A 15,806-nucleotide genomic window follows, 5' to 3' on the forward strand; every position below is an offset into this window, starting at 1 on the left:
CGTTTTCCACCGAGGCTCATCCTGCGATTTATAACGACGCGTGAGGAAGAGGAGGAGGAGGAGGAGGCAGGACGGGGCAGCGTTCGGTCCTGACGTGCGTGTGATCACCACCTCTGTCATACATAGACCGGAGTGCTGAGAGGGGTCTGGGGCGACAACGGTGAAGAAATGGTGGGTCAATACATCTTCTAAGCTTTAAGTCTATTTTACTCTATATTCTGATAATACAGTTTACAGTCAATCTCACGCTGCTCTTTGGTGGTTTGATTCGTTTTAGTTTACAAAGGATGATATAAACTGTTTGGCTTGAGCTGTGAAATGTAAACAGGTTGTTCCTCTGACAGGACCCCGACATGGACGTGAAGGACGAGACGGAAATGTTGGCTACAGCCAAAAACCAACAAAATGGAGATTTAAGGTGTTAAATTCTCTCTTTCTCTAACCGAGTTCAGTACGGGTGTCAAGAGTGATGATTTTAAGTTCCTGTAAACCTTAACAGGTATCTGTGTTATTCTCTTCTTGATGCAATTAGACTTTATATTTGACATCATGCCTTTTCTATATGACTCCTCCAGTGAGAGCAAGACGAATGATAAAAGGAATGGAAAGAAGAAGAAAGAAAAACAGCCAAAGTTGCCCAGGGTCGGCCCCATTACTCTGGTAAGCTCAGTTATGATCTCTTCCAGTCGGAACCAAGAGTTTTTGAGCTGTAATTATGCGTTTGAAGCAGGTAAAATAACTTTATTTTTAACTTTCTACAATCTAATTCTGTCTGTTGTTTTTATATTGCTATGAAATGCAGTTGAAATGTTATGTGGGTGGGTGTGTGTGTGTGTTAGCAGTAAACAGGAAAAGCGGTATTGATTTTTTTAAAGTGTTTTTGAGATTAGCCTGAGGTTAAGGGGTAAAAAGACATTGTAAGACTGTATGTTCTGTCAAGCATAAGACCAAGGTGTGTGTGTGTGTGTGTGTGTGTGTGTGTGTGTCAAGGTTTGCGTTAGTGTGTGAGGTAAGAGGGGAAGTGGGGAGAGAGGATGGGAGTGTGGCACATCCTCCTGTTGTTTGGGTGGACCCCACCAGTCCCCTGCTGTTAGAATATAATAGCTCCATAGAGTTTAAAGGTTCCTGGCTGCGTAATTCAAAATTCTTACATCCAGCAAATTATCATAAGTATCCACAACACACAGATACTGATACTGCTGTCTCCTGTCTTTGGTCTTTCCACACTCTCTCTTTTATGTGAGCGTAGTTCAGGTTTGCAAATGGCTGGGACATTGTGCTTATCGTTATTGGGACAGTGATGGCCATCGTCAACGGGGTTGTGCTTCCTCTCATGTGTATTGTGTTTGGGGACATGACGGACAGCTTTATAGAGGACTCCATGGCGTCCCACATCAACATGACCGCCCCCAGTGAGTTTTCAGTTACAGGCATCCAAATAAATAAATAATTAAGCAACAATAGGCTATATACATGTAACACCGTTTAACAATGTCCTTTGTTATCTTGTGTCTTCAGATTTCACCAACACCATGAGAAACAACTCCTTAGAAGCGGACATGACGGTGTAAGATTTCATATGATAAAAGTTAACAGTTGTAATATCTCCAAAATGTTGAATTTAATGTTGATGGTTTTGTTTTTTATGTTTGTAAAGAGTTTCAGAAGTGACACTCAGGGAACAAAAAATCTGAGATGCAGAAGTTTTTCTAGACACAAAATTGCATCAATTATTAATTTCTTGTTACTTGAATTATCTATTGCCACCAACTTCCACTTTATTAAACACATTAGAGAATTTACAGTTCTCTTCTTAGCAGTCATATGTGTTTAAAGTCATATGTGTCACAATACTTCTCCTCTTCCAGCTATGCCAGCTACTACTCCATCATGGGGGCCGTCGTGCTGGTGGCAGCCTACGTGCAGGTGTCCTTCTGGACCCTGGCAGCCGGGCGGCAGGTGAAGCGCATCCGGAAGTTGTTTTTCCACAGCATCATGCAGCAGGAAATCGGCTGGTTCGATGTCAATGAGACAGGAGAGCTCAACACGCGTCTCACAGAGTGGGTAACAGAGAAATCTCACACACTCTTGTAATACTGACGTGTAGATGATGCTGTGCAATGATTATATGCCAGCAAAAAGTGAAAAATGCCCAGCATAATATAAGTTGACATATTTAAATTGCTTGTTTTGTCCAACCAACAGTTTAAAACCAAAAGATATTCAATTTACTATCATAGAAGACTATGAAAAACAGCAAATATTCACATTTGAGAGGCTGAAACAGTGAATTTTTGGCATTTTTGCCTTAAAAAATTAATTAAATGATTATCCTGATTATTGCTGAATAATTTTCTGTTGATCGACTAATCTCTTTTGTAAAGTAGCTTGCATCTCTGACATAGTAAAAGAAAAAAATATTTTATTTTATTGTCTAATAATGTAATCCTTCATCTGAAATTAAAAATCATATAAAATCAGGATTAATAAAGTTTTCGTCCCATAATACATAAATGTTGCAGTACTCTGAAGATCATTGGTGGACATGTTGTTTACATTTGCATGCGCAGTGATATCTATAAGATCCAAGAGGGGATAGGCGACAAGGCGGGGAGGCTGATCCAGGCCTACACCACCTTCATCACAGCCTTCGTCATCGGCTTCTCCAAAGGCTGGAAACTCACTCTTGTCATCCTGGCTGTGAGCCCTGCGCTCGGCATTTCAGCTGCAGTTTTCAGTCGGGTAAGCTCCTTTTAAAGTTTGCGTTCTCTTTGTCCATCTTCCTGCCTTTCCTCACAGCCCTCTGCAGGTATCCTTAATAACATTATGCCCTTCTCCTTGTCTGAATAGGTGCTGGCGACTTTCACTAGTAAAGAGCAGGCTGCATATGCCAAAGCTGGAGCTGTGGCAGAAGAGGTGCTCTCTGCTGTCAGGACAGTGTTTGCCTTCAGTGGTCAGGACAGAGAGATCAAGAGGTGTGTGTACAGTATGTTAAACATGTGTGCAGGTGTACATGCAGCTGCATCTGTAACATCACATATTCATGGGTGAAAACGGGTCTCACTTTATTTGGGTTGTCCCACTGATCCTCAACATATTATCAAGTGGATATAACATCTGTGGTCATTATTATAATGATAAAAAAACTTTATTTGTACAGCACATTTCATACAAAAAGATGGAATACATTGTGCTTCACAAAAGCTGAAAATACATATAAAAAGGCAGATGGTAAAAGTAGGTACATGAAAAACAAAGAGAAAATTATTTTAAAAGATAAATTGTAAATAAATAACAATTAATACTCTGGGTGGGGTAAAACGCTGTATCAGTAGTTTCTAGGCACTACACTATCAGGTAGTCACCTACCTGATAGGTGAATATCAGAGCTGGAATATCCAAATCCAAGGTGTTGCCCTAAAATTACACTATTGTACTAATCTTATGGAAAGTTATGAGAACAAATGGTTAGCCTCTATTCAACAAAGCAAAACACGTACAGGTCAAATAAATATTGTTCTATGAAGTGATCAAAGTCCAAGGAAAAAGCCCCCGTGAAGGCTGTAACTGGATAAAACCCATAAAAAAACCCATAGAATGGGATTAGTGTTTTCTACTGCCCTGTTGTCATTGCAATCACTCGTGTGTGTGTGTGTGTGTGTGTGTGTGTGTGTGTGTGTGTGTGTGTGTGTGTGTGTGTGTGTGTGTGTGTGTGTGTGTGTTTGTGTGTTGCACCACAGATATAATAAGAATTTGGAGGATGCTAAGAACATGGGAATAAAGAAGGCGATCTCTACTAACATTGCCATGGGCTTCACCTTCATGATGATCTACCTGTCCTATGCTCTGGCCTTCTGGTACGGTAGTACACTGATCCTGAGTAAGGAATACACCATTGGAACTGTACTCATCGTGAGTAGACCCATTGTGACAGAATTTGTAATTATAGTGATATATTTTTGATATTTTTTTCCCTTTAAACACAAGGGACTAAAAAAAACGAAGGTACAACACTGATGTGTGTGTGTGTGTGTGTGTGTGTGTGTGTGTGTGTGTGTGTGTGTGTGTTTAGGTGTTCTTCTCTGTGCTTATTGGAGCGTTCACCTTGGGACAAACCACTCCCAACATCCAGAGCTTTGCCAGCGCCCAGGGAGCTGCATATAAAGTCTACAGCATTATTGATCATGTAAGGAATGCAACATTTTTTCCCCCCCAAAGCACACATGTCAAAAGATTGTTATTAATCTCTTTGCGGCTGGACACCTGTCAGTTTGTGTTACTGAACATGCACTGCTGTACTCTGGCTCCCGGGGGGGAAGCCGCTTTGATGCAGCCGACAACTTGGAGTCAGTAATGAGATGTTGGATTTTACTCTAATTGGAGTGCCTGCTGTTTGAATGAAGATTGCAGGTCATTTGGTTGATATTGCACAGCTGTGGTTCTCCCTTTCCTGAACTCACTGTGAGTGTACTGTGAGGTTAAAAGAGGTATCAGTTTTGGAAATATTGCACCACTATCACACATGTACTTCCTTGTCATGGTGGAATGTGAAGAGGTCCTTATAGCTTCAGAAACATGCAGCATAACCAGTTTGTTTAACTGAATGTCTTATAGGGTGAGTCTTGTCTCTAGCTACTCTGGGATGTGCCTGTGTTTAGTTTACAGTTTATTGTTAGTCTTTCACTGGGACAACACACTCAAATTACAAGATGCAGGATGCTGCATTCTACAAACTACTGGTTGAGTGGTACATCTGTTTGTATAAATTAGCATACACACAGCCTCAAGCAAAACTGAAAAAGTATGAAATCTCCACTCAGAGCGTTTTAGTTATCCCAAGCTCTGTCCTCAAACCTGATGGAGACTGGCTTTGAAGTCATGGCTCCTAAATTATGTTCATTTATTTTTATCTGTATTTTATTACTTTTGTTTATCACTATTTTGTCTTTTACTGTGAAGCACTTTGTGATGTCTGATCTAGAAAGATACTTTATAGATAAACTTTATTGTGTAGTCTGAAATTCAGAAGGGTGAGGCCTCCAAGAGGGACATAAAACAGTCTCATATCCTCTGTCAACACAGAACCTTTGTCAGCAGCAAAGCAAGAGAGTAATAGCGATGTTTGTGTTCAACAGCACAGAGAGAGGCAGTGAAAACACAAAGAGCTGTGGAAATAAACATTGCCTTGTTAAATATGCTCTCCCTAACCTGGAGGGCTAACGGCCTTCCTCCCATTGTCTGTTTGAGAATCTGGGTCTTTATCCAACTGTGGCCAAACTACAAACCAGAGCGAAGCTGAGTTTTAGAAGTAGAAATATTGTTCACGCTTGTCCCAACAGAAACCGAGCATCGACAGCTTTTCAGAGGGTGGTTTCAAGCCTGACTCCATCAGGGGAGACATAGAGTTCAAGAACATCGACTTCAGCTACCCTTCGAGGCCGGAAATCAGAGTACGCTCCCCATCGACAGAAAACAATCTACAGACATTATATTACTTCAAACTGTATCTCATAACTGACATTCTTATTATTTGCAGATATTAAATAACTTGTCTCTGAGCGTGATGAGTGGACAGACCATTGCCTTGGTGGGTAGCAGCGGCTGTGGTAAAAGCACCACGATCCAGCTGCTGCAGAGGTTCTACGATCCTCAGGAAGGATCAGTAAGTGATATTTCTAAACCACTTCATTCAAAGGATTGATTGTCATCATATCCATATCTTTTAACAAGAGAAGAGATGATGTTTCAAATATCCATGGCTGTTTTTAGATTTAAATTAAGTGCTGTGTCTGTTTGGTTCTTGCTTTTTAGGTAACTATTGACGGTCACGACATCCGTTCTCTTAACATCCGCTACCTGAGAGAAATGATCGGAGTGGTGAGTCAGGAGCCCATCCTCTTTGCCACCACCATCTCTGAGAACATCAGATACGGCCGACCTGACGTGACGCAGTGGGAGATCGAACAAGCTACTAAGGAGGCTAACGCTTACGACTTCATTATGAACCTTCCCGATGTATGACTGTATTTATGACTCCCTGTCCTCTGTGCTTATCAAGGACTCTGTTCACCACTTGCTAATATTGAGACTTTTATGTTTGAGCAGAAGTTTGAGACACTGGTCGGAGACCGGGGAACTCAGATGAGTGGAGGACAGAAGCAGAGGATTGCGATTGCTCGAGCTCTAGTCCGCAACCCCAAAATCCTTCTGTTGGACGAAGCCACATCCGCTCTTGATGCTGAGAGTGAGACTATTGTGCAATCTGCACTCGACAAGGTACAAACACACCCAGACACATGCTCTGCCTCATTCAGAGCACAGCTTTAATGCTTACTTTGCACTTTGACATTGATGGACATTGTGCTGTCAGTTTAAAGAAATGCAATGAAAATACACTAATGCCGTGGCTCTGTGGGTGGCAATGTTGATCTGTCCATTGGTTGGTCCAGCACTTTGGTCCAAATATCTATAAATAAAATAAATTTTGTACAAACATTCATGGTCCCCAGAGGATGAATCCTATTGACTTTGGTCGCACCACTATGTCTCAACCATGGACATATAAAGAAAAACTAGATACAGAGTTTCAAGATGGTGGCCCAGTCATTCCTCCATTCTGTGGGCTTCTTCATGCTGTTGCATTTTTCGGCCCGTAGAACATGCGCGTCATAGACTTCCTCTGGCCGACACACATGAATGATATAAAATAATGCAATCATACAGCTCCTCTAGACTTTCCAAATTCTATTGGACCTTATGGACCAAAGTTTTTTGCCAGTGTGGGTCACGTGTTGCTGCAGTACGACTGTGTGTGGCAATTACAGCAAAACCGCCTCACTGCCCACAGCTGTTCCTGGAGGCTTGGTCCTACAGATATCCATGGTACCCAGAGGATGTTTGGACTTTTGTGATCCTCTGACCTTTTCACTAGCGCCACCAGCAAGTCAAATTTGACTTTGTCCAATATTTTGGTTTTTGACCAAATAACTAATGTCATTCCCATCAGCCTCAGCTGTACTTTGTATTTAGTGCTAATTAGCAAATCTGAGCATGCTAACTTGCTAAAATAAGATGGTGAACATGGTAAACATTATACTTATGTAAATGTAAGCAAAACCAAAAAAACTCTCACACATATCTTTGTGTGCAGGTCCGACTGGGTCGTACCACCATAATTGTGGCCCACCGCCTCTCAACCATCAGAAACGCTGACGTCATCGCTGGCTTCCAGAAAGGTGAAGTTGTAGAGCTGGGAACTCACAGCAAACTAATGGAAACACAGGGAGTCTACCATACGCTGGTCACCATGCAGGTAACAACAAACATTTTGACACACCATTGGGTTGGACTGGAACTCGAGGGGAAGTTTGTTGTTTCAGAATGTTCCATGCTTGATATTGTTTGTGTCTGTGGTTTCCTCCCGTCTCTTCCTCCCGCAGACATTTCAGAAAGCCGAGGAGGGGGAGGAGGCAGACTGTGAGTCTCTGGATGAGAAGAGCCCGTTAGTCAAGTCCTTCTCTCAGTCCTCTCTGCACAGGAGGAAGTCCAGAAGAGGCTCCTCCTTCGCTGCCTCAGAGGGAGAGAAAGAAGAGAAGGAAAAGTTTCACCAGGACAAGACAGAGGAGGTGAGCTGTGGTGCAATGGGATTTACAGAGGGGAAAGGGAGCACAAGTTCTCATTATATGGTGACGATATATTATTATATGTAAAAAATCCTGCCAAATCAATACCAAATATTATGTCTGTTCTGAGGGAGTATGGCAGGGTCTTTTTCCACTAAACAGTGGCGCGAAGGCTGTCTCATAGCTACTATGATAGGTGGTCTCGTCTCCCCATTTCTCTGATGGGTGGAATAAATGCAGTTAAAATTAATATCCTTCCAAAACTTTTGTTTTTCCCAAAGAAAAAACAGTAGAGAGACTGAGAGAAAGGAGACGTGACTCGTGTCTTTCTCCCTCTTTCTGCAGGATGAACATGTTCCCCCCGTGTCGTTCTTTAAAGTCATGCGTCTCAACCTTCCTGAGTGGCCGTACATATTGCTGGGGACCTTCTGTGCCATCATCAACGGAGCAATGCAGCCACTGTTCGCTGTCATCTTCTCCAAGATCATCACTGTAGGTTATTCTTAGTTTTTTTTAATGTTTCATGTTAATTGCAGCATTTGTCAGATGCTGTAGAAAGCTACAAATTTGTTTTGTTTTTTCCTCCTCTCAAGGTGTTTGCAGATCCCGATCAGGAGGCTATCAGGCGAAAATCCTTATTCTTTTCCCTGATGTTTGCTGCTATTGGAGTTATGTCCTTTGTCACCATGTTTCTACAGGTATGCATGTATATACACACACACACACACACACACACACACACACACACACACACACACACACACGTATGTTGACTTACATTAATTTCCCAGGTGTGTTCATTGCCTTCAAAGCAACAGTTTGACATCTTGGGAAATACAATTTCTTGCTGAGAGTTAGATGAGAGATTTGATACCACTTTAATGTCTGTACAATAAATTTGAAGCTATACAACCAGCAGTTGATTAGCTTAGCTGGGAACATGGGGCTCTGTCCAAAGGTAACAAAATCTGCCTACCAGCACCTCTAAATCTCCCTAATAAACAAGTTGTATCTCGTTTACTTCTAACCTTATACCTAAAACCAATGATGGTTCAAATGTGGAAACTTGATACCTATCACACAGGCCTACAGTGTGATATTACCTGCCTCTACAAGTGCTTTATCCAGGTGATAGTGTTGCAGTATAACATGTGCAGGTGACAAATTATATGCCAATGCCCAGGTTTATTTATTTATTTATTTGGATCCCCTTTAGCCACTACAAAGGTAACAACTACTCTTCCTGGGGTCCACACAAGTAAACATAAAACAATAACAAACCAGAAACAAATACGTAAACTACAAAACCAAAAAAAACCTACTAATGACAACGATAAATACCCACACTATATCTGAAGTCAGTAAAACATTTAATACAGCTCCATAATGATAGTAGTATCACTAAAAACAGTGTTTGTGCTCATGTGCTGATGTCTTCTATCTGTAAACTTTTAACAGGGTTTCTGTTTTGGTAAATCGGGAGAGATTCTGACCCTGAAACTGAGACTCGGGGCCTTTAAGTCCATGATGAGACAGGTGAGTGTAATGAAGTGAAAGAAGAGACCTACACAGGGTTCTATAAGAGAACTGATTCTGAATTAGTTATAAACCCGAGGATATCTAAGGTCGCTGCTTCAATCAGTACTTGAAGAAACCAGGGAGTGTTTCTATGTATGGTTTTGATGTTGCATGTACAGTCTTGCCTCTCTTTCTCTCTCTTCTCCACAACTTTGTTTAGTTCATATAAGGATTTCTGCCTATTTGTTTTTGTTTATTTAGCTTTTTTCACTGGTTTGAAATGGGTGGGTCTCAGTTGGAAAAGGGTGATGTCATGTATTTCTCCTCACCAATCAGATTTTAGCAACATTTCAAACTGTGATGACAGTTGTTGTGTTGTTTGCGTATGTTGCCAGCAGTGTCAGTAAAACCTGACCAGACCACACCCACACAGTTTTTTAAGTGTTACATTTTTAATAAACTAAGCATGTTTTTTTCCAAACTTTGACTTTGATTATTTAGTAATTGATATTTAATGTTATAGATAAATTAGGTTTTCAGGAGCTTTAAAGTTAAATGGTTTTAATACAACAGATGTTAGAACAATGTGGCACTCAAGCTCAAAATGTTAACATATTTCTGATTGCTTTTGTGTATTAAAAATCTATTTATTTTAATGGGCAATGGAAAATGTTTATCCCTGTTTTCTTGCAGGACCTCGGCTGGTTTGACGATCCCAAAAACAGTGTCGGAGCGCTTACTACGAGACTGGCCACAGACGCTGCTCAAGTACAAGGGGTAAGTCCCAACAGCGATCACACACACACAAAACAAACAAAGCAAAACAAAGACTACCACTATGAATCATCTCATGATGTAGTGATCTTTTCATCTGCTTTGTTCCCATCTGTCACACTTGCTCAGGCTACGGGAGTACGTTTGGCCACGCTGGCCCAGAACCTGGCCAACCTGGGCACCGGTGTGATCATCTCCTTTGTATATGGCTGGGAGCTGACCCTGCTCATCCTGGCTGTGGTGCCCATCATGGCGGTGGCTGGAGCTGTGGAGATGCAGGTGCTCACTGGACACGCTGGTGAAGACAAGAAGGAGCTGGAGAGGGCTGGAAAAGTAGGGATTCTGTGTTTTTTATGGATGAGCATTATTTGTTAAAACACTGACCTTGTGATGTATAGTAGATATAATGTTTGTATGGTTTGTCTCTACAGATTGCTACGGAGGCCATCGACAACATCCGTACTGTAGTCTCTCTCAACAGAGAACCCAAGTTTGAGTCTTTGTATCAGGAAAACCTCGAAGTGCCATTCAAGTATGAGAATTGACATTATTTAATTTGTTGGGATATATGAACACAAATGATAAAAGTATTTTAATCAAATTTAATTAATTTAAGGAGTGCTCTCTCTGATGCCACCTTTCTCTCACTCTCTGCACAGGAACTCCCAGAAGAAGGCCCACGTGCATGGTCTCACCTTCTCCTTCTCCCAGGCCATGATCTACTTCGCTTATGCCGGCTGTTTCCGCTTTGGAGCTTGGCTCATTAAGGCAGGAAGGATGGATGTTGAGGGGGTATTCCTGTGAGTAAACAGACAGCATGAATTTGTCTTAATCTCTTAGATTAACATCCAGGAGTTTTAGTTTATGATAGAGAATATGTCCAGTTACAGCAGGTAACATCAGATGAAAGCATTCCTGCTGAGAGGTTGTTTATATGGCTTTTAATCATTACCCCGGCCTGAAGCATGTGACGGGCCGTTGTGAATGGGTGAGCACACAGCCACACAAGACACCTCTACCTGTGGTGATCCAACAGACACACACACGCGTGTTTTAGGATGCTAACGTCACTAGGTGTGTCATTGTTGGGAGGAGCCATGGTCATTTTTAATTCGGCCTGTTACAAAGGAGAAGAAGGTGCAATGGCACCTTGAGCTTTGGAAGGGACATAAAACTATAAAACACAGAAATATTAACTCCTCAGCCCCATGGAGTGTTTTATGCAAACACATGCATTGTAAATTTTTATTGTTTTCCTACGATCCCAATGTTTCCAAAGACACCCAGTGTCAGGCTGAAGTATAGGAAGTGTATTTTACATGATGCACAAGACATCTAGAATTGTCTATTTGGTGTGCAATCATAAAAAAAATGCATTTGGATGTGAGATATTCACTCAATATCAGAATGCTAGAAATAGAGAAACACGTAGATACAGAATACATTATATGGTATGAAATGTTATCAGTGTGGAACAGTCTACAGCGATGTTACCGTCTGTGCCAGACTGTACTGAGGCACAGCGATGCTTTGAGCTAAATGCTAATGTCAGCGTGCTAACATGCTCACATTGATAGGTATAATGTCCGACACCCCTAGAGCCACAAACATGTAATATACAAAAAAGGGTTAGGATGTCATTGGTTCATGTTAGCTTTATATAATCCCATTCAACACTCCATTGACTCTTAAATGTGAAAGGTAAAACTAATGTGCATTTGACTTCCTCTCCCAGTGTGATTTCGGCTGTGCTGTACGGTGCCATGGCTCTTGGAGAGGCCAACGCCTTCGCTCCGAACTACGCTAAGGCCAAAATGTCAGCTTCCCACCTCATGATGCTGATAAACAGAGAGTCTGCCATTGATAATCTGTCACAGGAGGGAGAGTCACCGGTACATAACAACAAAGCCCCACACACCAAACACAATACTTATAATACAGCTCTTTACACACATGCTAACATATCACTCTTCTGTGTCATCTCTTCAAACTCCAGGACAAATTTGAGGGTAACGTGTACTTTGACGGTGTTAAGTTTAACTACCCTTCGCGCCCTGATGTGCCCATCCTCCAAGGGCTGAATCTGAAGGTGAGAAAGGGAGAGACTCTGGCCTTGGTGGGGAGCAGCGGCTGTGGAAAGAGCACCACCATCCAGCTGCTGGAGAGGTTCTATGACCCCAGAGAAGGGAGAGTGGTGAGTAGACAGATACACACCCGTGCTCTGTGTCCAGTGGGCTGACTCTTCACCTACTGTCAGTTCGCTAATAATTAGCTGGCCAGTGTGTTTATGGCTGCTTTACAGCACTGTACTGATGACACAGGGAACTGAAGACTGTGTAGCAGTGTGTGTTTATCTTTACTGCACTTACCATTGCATTTTATCTTGATCTAATGTTGCCAAAAAAAAAATGTTATCTCCAGGTCACTATTTTAAAGTCTCCCTTCAACTGCTCTTCTGGTAGCTTTTGAAATATTTGTTATAAAACTGTGATTTATTGACTTTTAAAATGGCTATGATCTAATATTTATGTGTTAACAATGGGTCTGTGGTGCTTTATACAGTATTTTAGCTCATTGTTTTGATTTTCCGGCCCACAACTGGACTGTTTTGGTTCACGTTCAGAGATCTCGAAACGACCCACTGCACGCAACCTGCTCAGCACTGAATAGTACCCGGACAAATTTAGCAGCTAGCTGTTGAACATAGTGGAGTATTTAGTCGCGAAAGAGCCTCAGGAGTTGGTGGAGACCAAACAATCAGTTTTTGCAGGTTTAATACATCGATCACACCTCCTTCTGCAATCATTTCTGCAACCATTTTCTCCTTCAGGCACTGGACGATATAAATGTAAAAAAGCTGAACATCCACTGGTTGAGATCCCAGATAGGCATCGTATCCCAGGAGCCCGTGCTGTTCGACTGCACTTTGGCAGAAAACATCGCCTACGGAGACAACAGCCGCACTGCAAGCATGGAGGAGATAGAAGCCGCTGCTAAAGTGGCCAACATTCACAGCTTCATAGAAGATCTGCCAAAGGTAACTTATCTGTATAATGCTCTATTCTCAGTCGTGACAAAGCTGAAAATAAAACGGCAGTGCGATTTCTTTATTTACTAATTTCTTTCTTATATCGTTATTATCTTTACATGTCAAGGCCCTCTAAGTAACAAAGGTAAAATGCCATAATTGGGATATGGTGTCTGTCAGCGTGCCAGTGATTATAACGGCAACAAATGCAACTCTACAGAGTCATGGTGTCTGTTACCTCTAGTGGTATCTAGTTCTGGCTATACTTGCCCAGGTTTAGAGATACCTGTCCGTCTATATCTGATTTCTTCCTCCTCCTCTTTATAAATGGCAGTGAATGGAATTTGGTTTGTGGTGCTCACATCATTGAAAAATTAAATTTGAAAATTATTATATTCACAGAACACGCCAAACATTGGTAACACTTTACGGGTCCGTAATTTCGTAAACTTCCTAGGACGTTTCCAGGAGTGAATATGTAGTTTGGTACTAATGATAGGTAAAATAATGTAGACACAGTCTTCACATTGGTAGATTTCTTATCAGTGAATTTAAATGAATTGCTTGTGTAACCCAGAGAGAGTATTTTTTTCATTTCAGGACACTTCTTAGGATATTAGCAGGAAATTACTGACGCGTAAAATAAAGTGTTACCAGACCATTTCTTCAGTAGAAAGTATTTACAATAATGATATGGATTCTATGATGCTTCTTTCATTGTTTTGGCTATATAACAGTATTATTATGTGCCCTCTCTCTCTCTCTCTGTGTGAGCAGAGGTACAACACTCAGGCAGGTGATAAGGGAACGCAGCTGTCAGGTGGTCAGAAGCAGCGTATCGCCATAGCTCGAGCCATCCTCCGCAACCCCAAATTGTTGCTCCTGGACGAGGCCACGTCCGCACTCGACACCGAGAGTGAGAAGGTGAGTGTCTTTTCATGCTGTTGACCTAAATGAATCCTTCGCACAAGTGAGATTATTTGAGTTATATTGTTATATTACTCTTCCCAGGTAGTGCAGGAGGCGTTGGACCAGGCCAGTATGGGCAGGACGTGTATCATCGTGGCCCACCGTTTGTCCACCATCCAAAACGCAGACCGCATAGCCGTCTTCCAGGGAGGAGTGGTGGTCGAACAGGGGACACATCAGCAGCTGCTGGCCACGAAGGGAGTCTACTACATGCTGGTCACCACACAGATGGGCCCCAAGACGGAATAAGAGGAGAGGGAGAGGACACAGGGAGGGATACTACACCAAATGTTTCTGATCTTGATGTTTCCAGAGGGCTGGGTGAAGCACTTGTGCCTGCTTCAGTGGAACAGTCAGGGTCTGAATGTGCCGACTGAGGCCTGGTCTGTTTGAAGATTTGTCTGTCTTGAGGTTGTAGCTCATTGGGTCACATAGTTGGGTCATGATCAAAAGAGTCTAACTTCTGTTCTACAGTTAATTAGTCGTCACTTTTATGGGCCTTTTTTTTATACAGAAGATATTTTGACATGTGACAGCAGGAAAAGCACAGGAGTAAATAATAAAATGAATGACTAAATGTCACTGAGCTGCTTTCAGTTTCAGGGTCCTGTTGTTGTGCATGCTGGTTCACTGTCACAGCTTACTTGGACACTTAAATCTTATTAGTAACACCTGTGCTTTTCCCACCATGACAAGTCAAAATATCTGCTGTGGAAAAGGCCTATTGTGTTGTACCCTCTCATGTTTTCTTTCTTCTTCTTGTTTGAAAAGATACATTTATGTTTGTACACCGGGAGACATTTATGGCCAGTCCTTTTTTTTTCTCTCTTAAGGTGGAGCTACTTCATGCAAACAAGCCTTAGCTGTTGTTGATTTCTGGTGCCACCTTCTGTTAACTGCAACATGCGTAGGACAAATGTACAGTGATTAAAGCTAACAATACACTGGATATATGTTTTATAGTGCATCAAGTATACCTCTGACACAGATAAGCTGAGTTCTACAGTATACGTATTTGGGCAAATTGTTTGATAATTACTTCATTGATTTTCATGATGCAGCTTCTCTTTTTCTACAGTCTGTGTTAATGATGTAGCAGAAGTGCCTGAACAGTTTGAACCAGGAAAATATTGTATACACACGGCTGTGCAGATTTGAATTTATATTCACGCATTAGGAGTCCTATTTAGTTTTTTACAAATACTGTAATTAACCTTTTTGGAGAGTGTGCTTGTATGTAACTATTAAAGTTTTATATTCAATTATTGAAAACATCACCTCATTTAATATGATTTACTCATTTAACTGGACAAAACTAAAAATCAAACAGATGGAAATCAGATCAACAGCTTTTTTATTAGGATATTTAAAAGGAAGTACAATCTTATTCACATTTTGCCATTTACCAAAGTTTAGTAAACAATCAGAGATTACAGATTAGTGTAAGGCTTTGAGTCACAGTTTTTAAGGTTCACTTGTGTTTTATAGCAGTCATTCATATATAAAATCATGTGAACATTCAGGCATCTTTAACTTGACAGACTTGATAACACAAATAAAAGGAAAGCTGCATAGCGTGCAGAAATCATAAGGTGCAGTGACCGAGTCAGTCAGGTTTTAGTTCAAAGAACCAACAGTTTCACTGATGTACTGAAGTAGTGCAAAACAATGTGCAGGACCTCAGTGGACTGGAAGGCAACCCTTTAGTTTTCAAAAAGCTTTTAGTCGAACTTAAATTTGAATTATTTTCACTTCTTCAGTAAGGAAAACACAATAAATACACTGTAGTTATTGTGCATACTGCTTTTTTTGGCTTTTGTTAGCCGTCTTTCTTTCATGGGTCTAGATATGGTTATAGGAAATGACCAGACTGTCAAAACTCACAGCAACAGGTA

General features: G+C 41.4%; 1 protein-coding gene across 1 annotated transcript; it reads left to right on the plus strand.

Moving 5' to 3' along the window:
* The first annotated feature begins 147 nt into the window (after window positions 1-147).
* On the plus strand, window positions 148-14,162 carry abcb4 (ATP-binding cassette, sub-family B (MDR/TAP), member 4). The gene is made up of 28 exons (XM_070912246.1): window positions 148-171; window positions 345-418; window positions 576-660; window positions 1,250-1,412; window positions 1,519-1,567; window positions 1,869-2,060; window positions 2,571-2,742; window positions 2,851-2,975; window positions 3,741-3,912; window positions 4,073-4,186; window positions 5,340-5,450; window positions 5,537-5,662; window positions 5,812-6,015; window positions 6,106-6,276; window positions 7,151-7,312; window positions 7,440-7,625; window positions 7,968-8,114; window positions 8,216-8,320; window positions 9,081-9,158; window positions 9,834-9,917; window positions 10,044-10,247; window positions 10,346-10,446; window positions 10,574-10,714; window positions 11,650-11,806; window positions 11,911-12,108; window positions 12,745-12,951; window positions 13,720-13,866; window positions 13,954-14,162. Exons 1-28 carry the CDS (start codon window positions 169-171, stop codon window positions 14,158-14,160), a joined length of 3,885 nt encoding a protein of 1,294 aa, XP_070768347.1. The 5' UTR covers window positions 148-168; the 3' UTR covers window positions 14,161-14,162.
* Window positions 14,163-15,806: the final 1,644 nt, after the last annotated feature.

This window comes from Enoplosus armatus, chromosome 9, assembly GCF_043641665.1.
Source record: "Enoplosus armatus isolate fEnoArm2 chromosome 9, fEnoArm2.hap1, whole genome shotgun sequence".
In the NCBI taxonomy this organism is placed as follows: domain Eukaryota; kingdom Metazoa; phylum Chordata; class Actinopteri; order Centrarchiformes; family Enoplosidae; genus Enoplosus; species Enoplosus armatus.

Coding starts and splice junctions, on each gene's coding strand:
- abcb4 (XM_070912246.1), top strand. Junction 4,187..5,339: donor TCTACAGCATTATTGATCAT/GTAAGGAATGCA, acceptor TTGTCCCAACAG/AAACCGAGCATCGACAGCTT. Junction 6,016..6,105: donor TCATTATGAACCTTCCCGAT/GTATGACTGTAT, acceptor ATGTTTGAGCAG/AAGTTTGAGACACTGGTCGG.